A 19,774-nucleotide genomic window follows, 5' to 3' on the forward strand; every position below is an offset into this window, starting at 1 on the left:
TTCTGACCAGGTGAATATTTGGGTCCAGTAACAGCGCCGGATTAGTTCAGTGACGTCTCTGCAGGTGAACGTTTCACTGTGAGCAGAGACGTAAACACTCCATGGAGGGAAAGGTGTGTGTGTGTGTGTGAGCCATAGAGAAAGTACTAGAGCCATTTGATGATAGTCACCCCCCCCCACACACACACACACACACACTCTCTCTCTCTCCTATGTGTGTTGTTTATTCTGACCTGTTGCGTCCGCCACCAGCGTGGCGAGCTGCCTCCGTGTCCTCAGGAATCGCCATCAATCCGCAGCTCTGCACCCAGCGTGTGACTCTCCTCGCTGCATCTCCTTTTTTGGCAAAGCGTCTTCCTCGCCGTTTGTCCCTCTGCCTGTTCGATCCAGCTCTTTGTCCTTTTTTTTTCTTTTTTCTTCTCGCCTCCACATTTCATTTGAGTGTCTCTCGCCCGGTAGTTTAATATTCCTCCCTCACCGTCCTTCTGCTGCTGATAGGTGTGAATCATACTCACACTGTCGCCCGCTCCGTCTTTATTTTGTGATCGAGAAAGCAACTTGGAGATTGTTTAGTCGACTGGTGGACTCTGGAGGATCTGAGACACCTGCCTCCGTCAGTCCTGATGGGTTTTAAATATTTACTTTATGTTGAAATAAGAGGTGAATAACTTTGTTGAGTGTCTCCTGCAGGTTTGTGGTCAACTGGTTTCCTTCACCCAGCAAACAGCAGGTTTGACACGTGGACTTTATTTGGCAGAACATATTGAGATGTAGCAACGCAGAGATTTGGTACCTGACTGGTTTGGTACCTGTGCAGAGGAGGAGGACGTGTGTCAGTTTTTTCAATCTGTCAGGATGACTTTGCAAAGAAACACAAATGGCACATATTTTAATCAAACTTGGTGGAGGGGCGGAGCCTGGGCCAAAGAATCTTTAAATTTGGGGCAGTGAGGAAACGACACTTTGATGTCCTCCCCCTATGGGTCGGACCGTCTGAGATTTGGTCTAAAACACCTCCAGAACCTGTTGGTTTGTTGTTTTGGGTCTCAAGGTAATGACGTGACTGTGGCCACAGAACATGATCCGGTTGTAGCCGGACTCCACCTGGATCTCGGATCTTTTTTTCAAATGTTTTACAGCCTACCGGGTCTGAGCGTCTCGGATCTGAAGAGACGACACACTGAGGTTTGGAAACTCTCTGAGATGCCGCAAAGATTCTAACTCTCTCTCTGTCTCTCGTTCGTTCTCTCTCTCATCCACTGCCCCCCCCCCAGTCACCACTTACCACTCATGGTCAGCAGGGTTTGGACTCTGTGCCGCAGCTAAACTGCAACCAAGTGGGTTTTAGTCAGCTATTATTTAGTGGGTAGGTTTCTGTGAGTGGTCATCAACTTGTGGTCGGAATGATTAACTGCAGGTCGAACTGGAATGTTGCTGAACTGTTTCGGCGACTGACCCGTGCCAGTTCCTGCGTTACTTTAAAGGACTTAAAAGCGGTTGAATCCCTTTAACTTACAGTATTCTGACGTAAGAATCACAGTTACTTGGACTCCAACCCTTCTGCTCTTCGGGGAGCTGCTCTTGGGCCTTCCTGCCTTCTTTCCCCCTGCAGGCTCCAGGTTGAGGCCTGTTTGGTTGTGTTCGAGGGTTGTTTCCTCAGGGGTTTGTTCCGATCCAGCCTAATTTCCTGAGGTTGATTTGACTCGACTCGAAGGGCTGGATTTTTGAGAACTGACCCCAACCTCTCGTCCAGGCTGCGAGATGTGGGAGATGTAGACGGTGGGTGGTCTAATCACTGGGGCTGTCAGGGTGACCATGGAGGCCTGTCTGGGCCCACCAGGAAACAGGCTGGATAACAAGGCGAGGTGGACTGATCATCTGCTGCGTGGAACCAAACAATTATGGAAACATGTATGGAAAAGTGGATGTAAAAATCAGTCCGGTTGTTGGAGTTTAGTGTTGATGGAGAGAGGTTAAAGGTCAGAGGGGCTCCGATCCAAGGTGTGTGTGTGTGTGTGTGAGGGGGGGGGGGGGGGTAGTCCTGCAGAATGAGTGTGGTAACTGCACTAAACCCGACATCCTGTGACTGTCAGACTGCACAAACATGATTCTGCACATTTGAAGCTCAAACATCGCTGATGTTTTAGTAAATAGACTTGGCCAGGGGGAGGACTCACCACCGCACAGGACCGTGGATCCTGGACCATTTGGTGCGCATCACTCAAAAAAAATAAAAAACGTTTCTTTAAGAAAGGGTCAAAAGGTTGCGCTGAAAAAAGGAGATTCAAGAATGTCTTTTCCAGACATACCGACGAAGTGGCTGAAATGTTAATGCCATTAACGCGAAAAGACATTCTTGAAGTGATAGTGAGAAGATGTTGCATACTTTTTACTTTTTTTTGGTCTTTTCTCTGTGTCATGTTTTTTTAAATTTCTTTTATTTTAGCCGAATTAGGGCTTTGGCGAGCCAGGGAGCTTTGCAGGACTCCTGAAACTGCCTCCAGGTGTGTTGTTGCTCTACGTTGACCACACAGGCAGAATCTTTCCCAGGGTTTAATGATTCCTGGTTGGTCAAAGCCACACTGCTGCATTCATGAGCTGTTTGAAAAAGTGGGCGTTCAGTCCTTCTGCTAAAGAGCCTTTTAATGTGCGTCAAAGCTGGATGATGAATGGTAAACATCAGCGGCTGCAGCTGTGGAGCTGAAGAATGCGGCGGAGCAGTCAGACTCCCCTCCCAGTATGATACCGTGATCCCCAGTTCAACATTATCCGGTAATCACACCATGTGTCACCTGCTCCGAACTTTGACCAGCTCAGACGACTCCATCTCCCGCATCCATCTGTCTGTGTAACCTGAGACGAGTCATGCCTGCCGCGGCGCTGAGAGCTGATGGAGTCGGGCAGTCGCGGTTGGAGGGGGGCGCCGGCGGTGGCGTGGGGGGTTCAGGGGGGCCGCTGCGTGAAGTCCTGGTACTGAAGGTCCGGTAGCAGCTTTTAAGGTCTAATTATCACAGTGAGAATGTGCCGCTTCTTTAATTATCTGTCGTTTTGACGTCAACTCGCCCCGAGTGACAACAGTAAACCGGATTCTCTGATGTCATCCGCAGAGGTCTGGAACCGAAGCTGTGGAGCAGCTTCACGCAGAGCAGAGAACACACCTCCAACCTCCTCCATCACAGACATTCATCCTCTGCGTCCAGATATCAGAGAAGGAAAAAGCTCGTGTGTAACAGATAACATGAATGTTGGCTGCGTGCCTGTTAGGGTTGAGCTGCAGGAGGGTGGATTTGTGGCGTGTGACTTGCGTCAGGCAGCCTGCCACAAGTACACTGATGTTTTGGAAACCCTGGAATCACCTAACTTGGGACTATTTTGGTTTTAAAATGGATTTAACCAGCAAGCCAGATGACCGGAGTGAGGCCGCCTGTGCTGAACAGACATCAGATGCTGAAAATATATGGCTTTTGAACGACCAGGGTGCAAAACTGCACTCACAGTGGTTGTAATGCACAAATGTGTTCTTAAACATTTGTCTTTATTAGCCCTCAGTTTAGTCTTGCAGACCAGAGTTGACGCTTTCCCGACCTCCGTTTTCTTTTCAGGCCTGGATGATTGACAGTTACAAGAGCCACAGAGTAGATGTCAGCAGCAAGCAGTTACAAATTCCTTTCTATTTAAATTTCGGCTCGGAAGATTCCCGTTATATGTCAGAACATTTGATGAAATGAGGCCCACGGTTTTTAGTCAAGCATGCAGTAGAAACCGCTAAACGCTGCCGAATTGTCATTTAGTCTGTGTTTTGTTTGTGAAAGACTCATCATAAATCAGCGCAACCAGGACATGCGTAATATTGCTGAACTCCAGCTGCCAGCTCCTCTCAGTGCACACTTTGAACCAGAAAAACACTGAGGAACCGCATACCTCAGCCAAGGAGGCTCCCACTAATAGCTGGATCCTGCCAACGGCCTGGAACGGTCCTCAGGAGCTGCAGTTTCATCCAGATCACCTCCCAAATTTAAAGGCGCGTTCCTCGTAATATCACCTGTCGTCCCAAAAGGTTTCATCAGAATGTGTCTGTTGGTTTGTGGGATATCCTGCTAGCAAACACACCCTGGTGATCGGTGACCTCGGTGAAAGTCGTGGTTTACGGGTTGGTTGTTTACTGAGGAGGCGGAGGTTCATGGTGCTGCCGGGCTGCATGATGGTTCCGCCAGCAGATGAACACGCGGAACTGAGTGGAAGTTCCATCTGTGGTTTCTCTGCTCTGGAATTGTAGTGATTCTAGGTAAAAAGCAGTTTTAACATGTACAGTGGTTGTTAGAATATTGAGTGCGGAAGCTTCCGGGTATTACAGACCGATCGGTGCTGATGAAGATCCTGATTACAATGAAATGTCGCAACTCGCATTTTAGGATTCACGACTGAGATGAAATTCCGTGTTTTTTATCCAAAAAGTAAACGGGACTTTCTTCTGTCTGCAGGCACAGAGGAAGGAAGTGTTCCTCCAGGAGCGCTACGGGCACTACAGCTTGACCGACCCTTTTCTGGCGCTTCAGAGGGATTTTGAATGCGGGGTCCCAGGAGGAGACAAGGAGCGGCGGCCCCTGGGCTCCAGCCCCATCTCTGTCCTGGAGGCTGTCATGGCGCACTGCAGGAAGATGCAGGAGCGCATGTCGGCCCAGCTGGCTGCTGCCGAGAGCCGTCAGAAGAGGGTAAGACCCGGCAGTAGAGCGCAGTCTCTGTCAGTAATTATCAGCTCATCTCTAAATGTGCGCGATCAGTAGAGACTGACCAAGCGGCTTGGACGTACATGGAATCCGAGGTTCTCACCCAGGGAATAACTTAGCTGTGGGAATTACTGACCACTTTCCAGTTCCTAATTGAACTGGTTTAGATAGCGTTTTGACTGACGGTGAACTTATATGTAATGGCTTCTCATCAGCTGAACCAGGGCTAAAACTGTAAAAGATACAAATGAAAAAAATACGACGAGAAAAACAACCACTAAGACTCGATCTAAAATAGCTGCCAAAATTAACATTCCCTCAAATGCTTTGCTAAGTTAGGTGGGACATGTTAGCGTCTTTCATGAGCGCGCGGTAGCTGCATGTAGCTCGCATGAAAACTTGCACGCAGCCTGTCGAGGGCGGGCAACACGCCTGACACAAGCTACTGGTACCGGTTGCAACTTTCCACACTGAAAGTAAATTGTCAAGACTTCTCTCCACTTTCTGCGGGTTCATGGCTGAAACAACCTCTGCCCTTGTTTGCTTGAGCCAGGGCTTGAACTGCCGTCGTCTGGTGAAAGCAAACACCGTACAGCCGAGTTTATTCGCTGCGAATCAGTTGACTGGAATGTGCTTGATTTGATTTTACAATTAAACCGGGGGGGGGGGGGGGGGGGGACAACTTGTGTGTCAAGTCTTGGTGGTCGGAGAGACGAGGAAGCGATTGGGCGCAGTTGATGCTGATGGCTGGCGGCATTGAAAATGGGGGAAAAAAAAAAAAAGAAGTCTTCTGACAACATTTCTTTGCATTTTTGCGGGTTAAATGAAAACAGTCCAGTGAGCCGAAACAGAAATAATATTAGCCGTGCCACCCGTGGTTCTCGGAACGACCGAAGGTCAGGATTTACAGGCTGGACGTCTTTGAACGTGGAACTGCAGCTGTGGCTCGTTGGAATTAATGTTAGTCATTGTGTTGTCTCGTCTTGAGTTGTAGTAGAATTTTAGCCGGAGTGTGAGCCCAGCAAATTAATTATGAGTCATCCTCAGTGGAATCCATCCAGTAGCTGTTGGACAAACAGAACAACCCACCTAAAAAAGCAGTTACACTTGAGGAAATGCATCATTTATGACCTCGTGTTTGTGCGACTTCTGCTTAACTGTTGTGAGTAAGTAGCCTGATGAAAGGAAAAACACGAAGACGGACAGTGTTTCCATGATTTCCAGGATTCCATGAGATATTTCTTCTCTTTGACTGCTGGTTCCGTTTATACACACACACACACACACACACACACACACACACACACACACACACACACACACACACACAGGACTCAAACCTCCGCGGCTGGAATTCCCAGGGGGGAAAACGTGGGAAAAGGGAAAAATTGTACGCTTGTCTGTGTGCATTAATGTTTCTGCGTGTGCTCGGGTGTTACCGCGTGAATGTGGACTGTAGGAATGCGTGTGTGTGTGTGTGTGTGTGTGTGTGAACTTAATTTTCTGGTGTGTCATTTCTATTTTCGAAGGCTGACAGTGAGTGTGTGTCGCAGGTCTCTTCAGGATTAGGTGGTTGGGATTAACCGGGCGACCAGATGTCAGCTGCCTCATTTTCTCTCTCTCTCTCTGCCCTCTTAGTTGAGAAATATGGATGTGTGAGAGTGATGGATGAGAAGCTGGTAGCATGACTGGGTGAGTGGAAGAGAAAACACTCCGGTGTGTACGTGTGTGTGTGGGTGTGTGTGTGTGTCCCGTCCATGAACTCTATAAAAATAAGAGATGATATAGCTTTGAGCCAAATGGAGCCTTTGTAACCACACCAGCATACACACTCATGAGGTATGGAAAAAGGAAGGGAGAGGTAGGAGCTGGCTGTTTTGTTTTCGGAAAGCTGGTTAAATAAATTTTGGGGCTGTGGTGAGTATGTGTGTGAGCCAGTGTGTGTGTGTGTGTGTGAGCCAGTGTATGTGTGTGAGCCTGTGTGTCTGTGTGTGTGTGTGAGAGCCTGTGTGTGTGTGTGAGCCTGTGTGTGTGTGTGTGTCTGTCATTTAGAGATTTCAACTTGGCGTTCAGCTTGTGCATTTTGACGTTTTCAGTTCTAAGGCCAATGTGACACCTACGTTAGTCCTCCTCAGGCTCCGTGTCATAAAACAGCAGCAGTGCAGCGATTCCTAGTTCCGGGGCGGTGGTGGAAGAAGTACACCGTTCCTTTTCCGAAGTAAAAGTAAAAATACCCAGACAAGATAGTACTCTGGTAAAAGTCTCCAGAATGCTTCTGTAGGCTGAGTAGGAGAGTATTTGACATGGAGTTTACTTAAGTAGCAGAAGTAAAAGTACTCGTTTTACATCACGTTTGTGTGTTGTGTTTCAGGTTGACCCGGTGTGTGTGTGTGTGTGTGTGTGTGTGTGTGTTCTGATTTTGCTGCTGTTTGTGTCCTGTTGAAGTTGGAAGGATTCAAATTTGGAAAAATCCATCATCCTCATCAGGTTTTGCTGTGTTTTCTATGCGAAATATTTCTGTTCAAAGTAACAGGGAACTAATGGCCTCCAAAAAAAAAAAAAGTAAAGTAAAAGTACAAAGTCCCCTAAAATATGAATACCCAAGTGATGCAGGTACGTTTCCCACTTGGTTTCAGGTGGTTGTACATCAATGAAAATGCAATTTCTGATTATTTCTCATAAAACCTCTGCAAAAACGATCGCTCTAAATCTTCCGCCTGGGTTGTGAAATCATGCCTGGAAACGTCTCTTTCCACACAAACACGTCCACCGAGCTGAAACTGAGAGGATCTGATTTTTAAATGCATCTGGATTCGTGCGGAAATGCCGGAGGATGATGGGAACCCGGTTTTAGAGCTCAAGTGTTTGGTAGATTTGACAGTAAAGGGAAACCACTTGTCTGCTCTCTCCACTCTGATAACTATGCAGGATGGCTTTGACCTTCAGCGGTTTTAGTTAATTGGATCCTGAAAATATATGTAAAACGAGAGTCAGCTACCACAAAACCATGATTGACCTCCTTCAGAATGAATCATCATGTCACCACATGCTTGTAACTAAGCCGTCAGCAGCAGGCTCTGATCCTGGCAGGCGGGGGGAAATTGTGTCACTGGAGCCTGATTAAATGACTAATGACACAACAACAACCTAAAAGTACTCAAAGAAGGGAGGCTGAACGTGGTTGCTGGGTAAAGTGAATTTCACCCGGACGGTCTGTGCTATCTTTATCCTCCCTCACTCACTCACCCCCAACCCCCCACCCCACCCGTTTCCACTCTCGTCACCCACCTGTGAGTAAGCTGCTGAATTATCCATGATGTCTTTGGCAGGCTGGAGGCAGGCCCGGCAGTTGTACGCGCACACGCTCCGGCTTAGTTTATGGTTATAATGAAGACACCCACACCACAGTCCTCCATGAATCAGCCGTAAACTCTGAGGACCTCCACCGCAGCAACTAGTCGCCGAATGTTGTTGGGTTGAATTTGGAAGGAAGATCACAACTCGGCAGCAGACGAACCAGCTGCCCGACTCTCCTCCAGTCCGGCCCTCACTGTAAAGGTCATTATTATTTCATGCCGTAGAACGAGTTTATGCATATGAGTTACACTCCTGTGGTTGTCATTACATAACTAACCACAGTCTAGGCAGAAGGGGAAAAAAAAAAAAACAGCAACAAAAAATGGAGCACAGTGTTAAATCAGGCGGGCCATGAAGTTCAGCTTGACGTCTCTGTCGCATCAGCTGACGATCAGCTGTTCCCTGCCAGCCAACTTCAGCTGGTGACCCAGTTATCCGCTTCCACGCCTTCTGTTAGCTCGGCCGATTCTCCTCCACGCTCTCAACTGGCAAAAGTCGTTCGAGTTCGGCGGCTTCAGTCGGCCCTACATTTCCTACTTCCCCTGAACGCCACCCACACCCACCCCAACTCCTCCTTTGCATTCTCTTTGCCGCTCTGCGTGCCGGCTCCGGAAGGGCAAGGAGCGTCCCAGGACAGAGCCGTACCGCCAAATTACATCTACTGCAACGACAATTAAGTTTTCTTTTTGACGAAACTGGTTCTGACTGAACAGACCATCTTTAATCAAGTTTATTTCTGGTTGGTTTAGACCATCAATCCCACTGCATCAACAGTGAAAGCTCCTTATTTAGACGAGACCGGTGCGTGCAGGCAGCGCGGGAGGGTGAAGGAACTAAAGAAAGTTCACCGCTGTGCGTTCTCGTATTTAACAACCTTCCAACTGGACATCTGTGGTTGCTCTCTTTCAGCTTGCCAACAGTTCCTCTTTATTGATGGCATACGTTTAGAAGAAAGAGACCATAAATATCCGTAAACACCCAACAAGCAGGAATCTGGATAGTATCAATACCCTTCAGTTGCATTGGTGGGTTGGAGTCGCCCTCGAGAGCCTTTGATTGAAACGCTTTTTGATTTTTACACTTCAGAGGTGTTTCTCATGCCCACTGTTTGTAGAAGATTGTGGCCTATAAGAAGCTGTCATGGCAGATTTTGCAGTAATTATACAAACGTCAGTATGAAATGATTACCTTGAAACACAACCTTTTGATCCTGACATCAACGAGCAGTCTCGATCATTGTGTGAATACTGTCATTGGTCCAAAAATGTAGTTTTTGAAGGCGAAGAAAAGAATAATTTCATTTTATTTTATTTTTTTTTAAATCACAGGGAAAATGCTAACAGTAATATTGACAATATGAAATATTCTGATGACGAATGAGGATTTGTAGGGACGTAGAGGATAGAATCCGGTCCAGCTGTGGTAGTCGGTAACTTGATTTTAGGTTGACATATTTTCTAGTGTCTATGTTAGAATGGAATATCAGATGACGAGCGAGTCAGTTAATGTTCATGGTTTCCAGTGTGATACACTGGAGAGTTGTCTTTGTCACATTAAAAAAAAAAAAGACGTGTTGGAAATGGAATTCAGTCGATAAAACTGTGGATCGGGATTGTCCATATTAGAAAAAGAAAAAAAAAGAATCCCAGTTCGATGACGTTTTATGGGCACATTTATTTAATCTAGGAAAAGCCCCTTGAGGTGTATTACCTCGTTTTTAAATGTTATAAATGTTTGTGTGTCTTGAAATGCAGTCTGGAGTGACTGAGACACTGACAAACAGCCCCGCCGCGCTCCTCCATCTCCCCCCGATGAATGCAAATGTTTTCGGGGGATCAGAGCCGGTCATTGAGCGAGAAAGGTGGTAACATGTGGGTCACAGTAACGTCAGTGGCGGTGTTTGCCGTCTTGAATTGCCATACGTTATTTATAACCTAGTTTCTATGTGCGCTGCCTGGTGTGTCACCACCTTGACAACATTGCTGCAGGTGTTCTTCCGAGGCTTTAGGCTGCCTTAACGCGGATATAATCCACACCCAATTAGCAGCTAGTCGTAGCACCTCCTTTTGAGTAGCAACTGCCGTTTACTAACCCCTCGTCCCTCCTCGCCATCAGCTGGTGGTGATATTTATTCTCACGGGAGGGGTTAGACGGGGCTGAGAATGAGGCTCTATGTCGGGTTGAGGGGTCGTTAGAGGTTCCCGTAGAGCCTCATTTTAGCCCCGTTACCCTCCGAGGGGTTTATGGCTGAGCTGTGACGTCATGGACAGAGAAGCGAGAGTTGTGACCTGTCATCAAAAACAAACCGTTTCTCTGTGCTGATGTTATTTTCTTTCCCCTTAAACGTGTTTTTTACGGTGTCCAAAACCTCGACTCGCTGCCGCGCTCGTCAGTGAGCTAAGATTGGCCGTGTGTCACAGATGTCGGCGTGACAGGTGGCGAGAGTGTTGCAACTACGCTAATGCTAGATGTTTCACATACATGTGAGACTTAAGGAGCATGTACAGTATGTCCAGTCTGTTTGGGTGGTGGGGTGATCGCAGGTTATCACTGTGGGGAAGAAAAGTTGTGGATGATGTCATGAAATTCGCTTTCACATGTAAGGCTGAGGCATGTGGAGTGAATGTGACTTTCATTAAGGAGCTGTACGAGGCTGCGTGGGTCGACCAGGCTCCAATCTCATGTCTCTGTAATGCTCTTTCATGCTTCGGTGCCGATTTGTGCATGAATGTGTCCACTGACTGTGTTTTCTCTCCCAGCTGGAGATGGAGAAGCTGCAGCTGCAGAGCCTGGAGCAGGAGCACCGCAAGCTGACGGCACAGCTGAAGGACGAGCGGGAGAAGAACAAGCACATCGTCATGATGCTGGTGCGGGAGTGCAAGCAGCTCGCCACGCGGGTGGTGGAGGAATCGCAGCGATTCGACGAGCTCCAGGCTCGTCTGGACGAGGAGAGTCGCACCTCTGGCCGGCTGCAGGAGGAGTTGAGCACCGAGCGGCAAAAAAGCCAACAGATGGAGGCCAAGATGGAAAAGCAGCTGTCAGAGTTTGACACAGAGCGGGAACAGCTGCGGGCCAGGCTGGGTCGTGAGGAGGCCGAGAGCCAGAGTTTACGGCAGCAGGTGGAGCAGCTCAGGACTGAACAGGGAGATGGGAAGGATGGAGCCGCCGTCACCCAGCCTGCTCCTGCTGGGGTCGAACCTGCTGCTGCTGCCGGTGCCACCAGCACCCCAGCTAAACCTAAAGCTCTAGCTTCTGTGTCAGTTGCCACTGAGCCCATCAGCTCTCGAACGGCATCTTGCCAAACAGACCTGCCCATCACTGAGGTGGAGGGTCCAAAGAAGACCCCACTTACAATACCAGTCAAACCGACCCCCGCCAACTATGTGGGACTGAGTCTGCCAAAGTCGACTGGCAGGGGAATCGTCCACAGCAGCTCAGGAGGACTGGCACAGACAGAGAATGGCTCAGAGGCCCAGGCACCCCATGGCTTACCCACCGGGGTCAGCCCGCGTGTCCAGGCAGCCCGCTACAAGTTCCAGGAACAGGACCAAAACGGCACAGCCTCCCAGAGTCCTCCAGCTCGTGACCTCTCCCCCACCAATCGTGACAACTTTGCTGCCAAGCAGCAAGCACGCCACACCGTCACACAGGTCCTGTCACGCTTCACCAGTCCTCCAGCAGGGGGAGCTGGAGCCCTGCGTCCAAGCCTGCCTCACTCTGCCTCAGAGGGAGGGCCTTTCCCCGGCCGCCTGACCCACCCCATTGGCCTTAAGTCGCCTACTGTGGCCAGAATCGACCGGGGAAACCCTCCCCCTATCCCTCCCAAAAAGCCTGGGCTGTCCCAGACCCCCTCCCCTCCTCATCCCCCCATTAAGGTGGCGGGGGACAGCAGCCGCTCTCATGGGGCTGGGCTCAAACCAGCCACGCCCCAGCTCCCGCCCAAACCTGCCCTGGACCTGGTCCCGGCCCTGACAGCCTCTCAGGTGGGTGCCTGCCCCCCCTCCCGTTCCCTGGGGCCCGGCCAGAGCCCTCAGCGGCATCCTTCAGCAGCATGTGCAGAGTGCCCCCCCATCATCAGCCCTGCCACCGCTGTCAGTAGTCCCTCCTCCATAAACCCCCCCTCCACCTCCTTCTCCATTAGTGCTCCATCCTCCTGTAGCCCCCGCGCCTCCACAGGCAGCCCCCTGGCAACAGCATCAGGTAAAGGGGATCCTCCACGCTCCATCTCCCTCCGGTTCTCCCTGCTACCTCTTTTCCTCACCTTTCTTTCCATGGCATTAGCCTGCCCTAGCCTAGCCTAGCCTAGCCTAGCCTAGCCTAGCCTGGTGAGTATGTCACAGGGAGACTAGTCCAACCACAGGAATGTGAATAGCACACGGGTCACTCAAGTTTATAACTTTATCTCTGACGCCTAAATTACCTGGTAAGATCCAGTGTCACTTACTGCATTCTCGTGCTCGTCTCTCTTTCTCTGCCCTTAATATGTCCTCCCTCTGGGCGCCCTCATCTCACACGTTGTCACGTTAGCCTCGTCAGTATCACTATGAGCAGCGGGCATTGACAACATGTCGCTAACAAATGCCTCGCTGCTGCTGCTGGGAACTTAAGAGTTCGGTGACGGCAGCAGAAGTCGGGCGAATCGAGGCAAAGCAAACGTGCGTTCAGTCGCGGTATCAAGACCTTCCTACCAATAACAACTGTCCTCTCTGAAGCTGATGCCAGAGGCTGCTCACTCCTCCCCCCTCCCCTTTTTTCCATCCTCCAGTAGCATGCCATCACCACTCTTCACTTCCAGCACTCCTCCAGCTTACATTAACCCCTCCCATTAACCTTGCGCCTGATCTGCTCCCCGTGTCACCGAGGAAACTCTGCTTTTGATACGAGTGTTTACATTTAACCGGTGTTGTGCGTGTCGTGCTGTGCTTGGCCACATTGTGTAGTTTGATTACATAATACGTCACTTTTATGACTACCTGGGTCTTATCGTCGTAGCTCGACATCAAAGTCATTGGCCTTAATGGACTCAATGGTGAAAATACTTAACGAGCCGTGATGGGAGAGGTTGTATTCACAATGAAGAGCTACATGATGTAGCTGCTGCTGAATATTTATTCTTAGACCCAGTTATCCTGCCAGTGAGGGAATTAAAGGCGGTTTCACATTAGGGACCCGGATCCGAGGACACTTGACACCGAGGTTCATTCGATGGCTTGAATCATCATCATCTCATTCATTTGAACACCAGAGACGTGGACTCGGGTGTGAAAGCAACCGTGCTGCTGTGTGACGGTCAGCAACCGGTCCGTTTCTGATCCTGCAGACAAACATAAGCAAAAACCCGCAGGAAGACTTGTGACGGGTTTTGCTCGGTGCCTCCCGTCTCCTGCAAAACCCTCCGCGCAGCACGGGTCCGCGTCATCCTCGCCGCTGCACGGTGGATGTTGAAGCAGGAAGGCATGGGAGAGGGCCGGTGGTGGCGGCAACGCCTCACTGAATAAAACGGCAAAAATAACTCCATTTGTCAGCTTGCGCCGGGACTGTGATTGTGCTGGTTCTCACACCGGATCACAACAGAAATGTCACCGAGTGGATGAAGCAAGCGGTTTCTTCTCCTCGGTGTGCGTTCGGGGGTTGGAAGCTAACTAGACGTGTCCTTACTTCACCTGCTCTCTACAACTGTGCACATGTTTAAGCGCATGCCTGCACCAAAATATGCGATTAGTTTGCTGGAAATAATCGAACCCAATGTGAAACCAACCTAAAATAATTGCAAAAGTCACATTGCAAAAGCTTTTGGCGTTGAAATGAAAAGGCCAAAACAGTAGATTGCACCAGTCAAGTGATGGAAATGGATGTTTTTTTTTGTTTTTTTTTTAGCTCAGTCCACCCAAAACGAACCTCAGCTCTTCAGTCAATGCTAATATTCAGAATCTGCGCTTGTCTCATTCACGAAGGACAAACTGCCAAAATGTTTCTGTTTTTGCTGCCGATTTGGAAAGATTGGAAAATCTGTGTCCGCTGTTGCTTTATTTCCTTCAAGATTTCATTAGATTGCAGCCTCTGGTCGTGAAGTATCTGATTCAACCGCGGGGGGAAATATTCTGCTACTCTCCGACCGTTTGACTGGGATTTCAAGCCTGACGACGATGTCATGGATTTATTTTTGTGCCTGCTGCTTGATTCTGTCCTCGAGTCTGTCTCCCTCCTCTACCTGCGCTGAGTTTATTTATTCTCTCTTTTTCAACACCTGGACAGCCATGCAGCTAAAAGTACCATCTATGTCCTTTAGAATAATGCTTAAATATATAATAGAACCTTACATATTCTTATATATAGAACCCCATGTATGTAGTTGGCAGATTTAGCAGAGTTCTCTTCACTTCATCTGTTTGTTTCACTCATTCAACTCTGCGCTAAGTGATGGTGAACGATGAAACTGTGTGTTTTCATGTTTGTTGTCTGTGTGAAGACGGTGGATGATTGATTGCACTGAAAGGCTCGTTATCATTTAGCTATTAATCTGATTGGGTGTGGGTCTCTTTTGTTGTGGCAGCAGAACACCCCGCACTCCCACCACTGAGGAACATTTTACCGCTCCTAAATTTCTGGATTTCTCTGCGTGATTGACTGACTTCTTAACCTCCGGCCTGGAGCCCCTTGGTGGCTCAAGCTCGTGTTGTGTAACAAAAACATTTTGATGAATGTAAAATTCTACTGGATGTCAATCATGTATGAGGTTGAAGGTGGAGGTGAAGGTGGCTACACCCACTTCTTCATCTCCGCTACAACCGCTGCTCCTGTTTCTGAGAAGTCTTTAAATCCACCTCGAGAGGCTGCTGCCGAAACAAAAGAGTCTGTTCTGTTAAATGTGTGGAACTCAGAGATACTCTCCTCCCTTCCAACCCGTCTGCTTCCTCACAACCTTGCTCTCCCATGCTCAGCATTTCTAGAAGTGTCCTCCCCCTTCTCCTCTTCCTCCTCCTAGTTTAACCTGTGCTGCTCCTGCTCCTCCTCCCTCCTGCAGGCTGGTGTCCCTCCGTAGTCTCCTCTCTAAGCGGCGGTGGGCCTGCTGCCCTGGACGGCGGGCACCCCCTGCTCCTCCAAGCTGCTTCCCAGGGAAATGTCACTTTATTGTCAATGCTGCTTAACCAACCAGACCTGACCAACACCACTATCACCACCACCACCACATCCACCAACACCACCTCTACTACCGTGACGGAGATCAAGCCCAATCACCTCGACCAAGACCGCAACCAAAACCAAACCTCTGCCTTGTTTGCTGCTGCTCAGAATGGACACACAGGTGAGTGCGGCGCGACGTCCTGGGGCGTAGCTGCTGTCACTGCAGCGCCGAGCGGCGGCGTGGTTTCTCTCGTGTCCCGGTAAAGAACAGCCATCACATTAGAGACGCGACGACACCAAAGACCCACAACAGTGTCACAGCAGAACATCCCCAGTCCGATATGTGCCACAGCGCTAAAAGGAAAGGAGGGAACAACAATTTCCTGTGTTAAAAACAGGTTCCGTCAAACTTAGGTGGTTCTCCTTTCCTTTGTTGATACACCAGTAGCCAGCCATGACCTTAGCATGAAGGAAAACCATGGATTGTCTCTGACAGTGGATCATTGCAATAATGACTTGCAGCAGCCGCATCTTGTGAAGTCGGCGGCTTCCTGTTCACCGACGCCTGGTGGTACGTCTGGAGCTCTGAGGCTGCGATGGTGAAGCAGGTTTCCAAACGCATCCTTTGCTCTGGATGATTTTTTTTTTTCCTTCTCCCCTTGTTTTTCCACTTGTTGGACGTGCATCCCGAATGACGGCTGTTTGGCGGATTGTTTTCGTCCTGATCGTTTTCAGTTCTCTGTCAGTTTTTGAAACTGTAAACCCCCCAAAAATGCTGCCAAATCTCAGCTTTTCAGTACAAAGAAGCACCTGCCAAACCAAAGGTTCTGCCCGTGGCCGCGTTGCAGCAGTTTGATTGTCTGTGCGCTGCGGTGTGTCTGCTGCTCGCTCGTGCTCAAGCTACCACAGCTAGCCAGGTAGCAGCCTGTGCTAGTGATCGCTTGCGCGGAGGGACGTTGGCCCACGTCCAGTCCCACACACTGTTTGTGTCTTATTGCCAAATTTGCTGCGCATTTACATCTCTAGATCATATTGATGACTGCGTCTTTGTTCGAGAAGTTCTTAAACGTACGTTTTCCAGACTGTCGGCAAGGAAGAAGTGTCATTGTGTCATTTATTGAAATATAACAATATACAGAAGAGCGGAGCTCCATTTTTTTTTATCTTGAGAGGGTCCAGAGGGACCAGGAGCCCTGTCAGTGTGACTGGTGTGCGGTTTGCTGATGATTGATCGGAGTGATTGATAGTTGAGGTACGCTTCTATTGATTATTATTGACTGGTTAACAGAAGGTGATACAGGGAAGTCCAAACAAACAGATTGGATTGTCCCGTGGCCTAGAATGAATGAATGAATGACTGATGTGCTCCTCTCAGAGTCATGAGATCGCCGTAGAGTCTTCACGCTAACATTAATTAAATAAGCAGTCACAGACTGATGATGTCATCCTGCCCAAGGACACTTCAGACATGCGGCTTTTCCCTTTTTCGGTTGTGCAGTAACGCGTTCTCTGCATCTCCAGCGACCGAGAATGTTCTCTGAGCCATTCATCTGCCTGTTTTTTTGTAAAGATCACGTTAAAACCTCACCAAGTGACGATCGATCACCGTCTTAATCACAGTTTTTCCATGAGCTCATTCCCAGATGAACTGAATATTCCACCATGTTCCTGTTAGCACGCGAAAGTGGGACTAATGACAGAAGAGAGAACCACGTTCTGCTGGGAGTTTCCAACTGGAACCCCCACCCCCCGGAACCATTTTTTTCATTTCACAACCGTTGAGTGTTTTCTTGCTAATAATCCCCCCCCCTCAGAGGTGAGTTTGTAGCTGGCGCTGGAAGCTGGACCAGCGCCGCTTAAATGCTGTGAAAACTCTGGTGGGATTCTACAGACTGATTAAGATCCAGTGTTCAGTTTGGGTCAGACTATTAAAGCGTTGTGGCCGCTGAGAGATGTGACAATTACCCACAGAAGGTTCTGAGTCTGGAGTGGATGACGTCACATTCATGGCTGTACAGTACCTTGTGTTTCCCATATTTATCCATATACTTTTTTCCCCTTCACCCTCCTGATGTGACGTACCTGGGAACGTTTCAGTTCAGACCTCTGCAGTCACACGCTTCAGCTGCGAGGTCCTGCTCCACCTCTGGCTCGCCTCCAGCTGCCAGTGCTTCCTGTTTGTTCTCTGAAAGGTTTCTTTCATCGCTCTTTGGAGGAAAGAATAAATCTGGCTTTTCTTTCGGCGGACGAAGGGAAGCTGCTACGCTACAGTGGCACCGAAATCGGAGCAGCTTGTCATCTTAACAAAGATAAAAGAGCGCAATCATATCATCAGCTCTCTTGAGGCTTTGATCAGGCGTCTGCTTTTGGCAAAGGCTCATGGGAGATGTAGTCACCGAAAGCCAAGAATCGATTCTTTTATCCGTTGTCGTTCTAGGAAAGTCCAGATGAAGAAGCTCTTTTGTTTTCCGAATGTGGACGGAGGATCAGGTTGGATCTGTCGGAGGAGGCAGTGAGCGCACTTCTCAGAAGACCGCCTGTGTCAGCGTGCACTTCGAAGCCATTCATAAAATTAAAAAAAAAAAAAAAAAGCGCTTTGGTAGAATTCCTAACAAATTAGATCCTGGATTGTTTTTGCTGACACTGTTGTTAATCTCGTACCAGGCACATTTGCCCCTCTAATCCCTGTCTGTTTGACTCCTGCTCCTCCATTGATTGGCTTGTAAATAACCTGCACTATTCCAACCACTATTACTACTATGAACTACGGCGGCCCCTCTCTGGATCCTTGCTGGCCTCTGTAAAACTCCAAGGGGCTGCAGGTGTGTCTGGGTCGAGAGGGCGGGGCTTGAGACGAGTCCGTCAGTTTTCATTTAAAAAAATGATCATCATGAATTGGAATGAAATGTTAAATAAAACCCATCGGCCAGCCGGTGACTCCCATGTTCCGGCGTGTTTTTGCAGTGTTGCTGGTTACATTTCTTGTTCTTCTTCCTCCAGCCGACTGTTTTTCACTCGACGTTTCCTTCGTCTGATTACACTTTCTTGCGTTCTCTTTCCTGTCAGAATGTGTGAAGCTGCTGCTGTCTTCTGGTTCGCCTGCTGATGTTTCAGATGAAAATGGATTCACACCTTTCCACTTTGCTGCCGCCCACGGCCACAGCAGGTGAGCGTCTACCTTCTCGCAGTCTGCTAGCTGCACGTGTGTGCGTGTGTGTGTGCACGTGTGTGTGTGTTTATTCACTGTAAATTCTGTAAAAGGACAACAAACAAAAGCGGTCAAGTCACACAACTTTAATCCGGACAAACCTCACACAGATATCAGCTGTTACGACGTCGCATTCTTCTCCTAGTCAAATAACCAGAAATGTATCGCCAATGGTAACCAAAAATGTGACTTAAGTGAATTAAGGAAAGAGGAAATGCCAATCACGGGCGTTTTCCATCAAGAACAGAGAGTATGTGGTGCGGATTTGAGAGCTGGCGGTGTAGAAGAAGAAGAAGAGCAGGAAATACAACCGGTCACTCGTTGGTGTGTTCGACAGACCTTCATCAAGAGAGGTCCTTTAAAAAAAAAAAAAAAAAATCGATTGATGACCTCAAAGGGTCGGGAGCGACACGTGATTTGATCATGTCTGAGAAAAGTGTGGCATTAGATGGAACTGATGTTAGAGACACACTGACCCCCCCCCCCCCCCCCCCGTGACTCGTCTTTCAGCTTGAATTAATTGAACACGTGTTCGTCCTTATAAAGTCGCTGGCGTCCATCATCACCGTAAGTGATACCGATTTTGACATCGCGGCGCTATTTTGTGTTCATTAGCCGAATACGTACACGTTCCTGCGTTACAAGCACAGCTGGAATGTGTAAAATGCCTCGGCTGCCGATCACGTGGGGGGGTTTAGATGCCCGCGGCGGTGCCTGCGTGCCTCCTCGCTGGTGTCACGTACCGTTTCCAACTTGTGGCTTTGTGGCATACGGTCAGGCTGAGAGCAGCTCTGCATCACTTGTGATGCCATATGGGCCGACTTCCTGCTGCTAAAATAAGCAGCTGCCATTTATGTTTGCAGCTTCACTTCCATTTGTGCTGATGGGTAGTTTCTCCTCCTGGAACATCACCGGCGCTCCCATTAATGATTGATGATGAAGGAAGCATATGTTCCTGCGCTGCGTAGCCTCGGCTGTCAGTTCCGATCACTGGTATTGATCATGATGAGGCTCCGTCAGCTGCAGTGACACCGCGTCCTGCACCAGCTGGGGAATGTGGGGTGTTGTAATATCAGATCACCATGCTATTAATAGCATGGGGGTGTATAAAAGACTTGCAGATAAAACTCTCTCTCTCTCTCTCTCTCTCTCTCTCTCTCTCTCTCTCTCTCTCACACACACACATTTCGTTCTGTGATGGTTTTTCACTGGTTGTGTTGGTACACGTCCCCTCGGAGTGTCTGCTCATCTTCACTTGTCTCACTGAACAGGTGAACAGTCATCTTTGGTGTGTGTGTGTGTGTGTGTGTGTGTGTGTGTGTGTGTGTGTGTGTGTGTGTGAGAGAGAGAGAGAGAC

The 19,774-nt window shown here is 48.8% G+C and overlaps 1 protein-coding gene across 1 annotated transcript in view; it reads left to right on the plus strand.

The window, feature by feature from the left end:
• cttnbp2 (cortactin binding protein 2) overlaps window positions 1–19,774 on the plus strand; it is a 79,034-nt gene that overhangs the window by 37,136 nt on the left and 22,124 nt on the right. The window contains exons 3-6 of the mRNA XM_086209667.1: window positions 4,482–4,712; window positions 10,844–12,284; window positions 15,109–15,390; window positions 18,276–18,375. Coding sequence (XP_086065793.1) covers window positions 4,482–4,712; window positions 10,844–12,284; window positions 15,109–15,390; window positions 18,276–18,375 — 2,054 coding nt within the window. The remainder of the gene's footprint in view (window positions 1–4,481; window positions 4,713–10,843; window positions 12,285–15,108; window positions 15,391–18,275; window positions 18,376–19,774) is intronic.

This window comes from Aulostomus chinensis, chromosome 7 (assembly GCF_037954235.1).
Source record: "Aulostomus chinensis isolate RoL2024-O1b breed Wild chromosome 7, RoL_Achi_v1.0, whole genome shotgun sequence".
Lineage (NCBI taxonomy): Eukaryota > Metazoa > Chordata > Actinopteri > Syngnathiformes > Aulostomidae > Aulostomus > Aulostomus chinensis.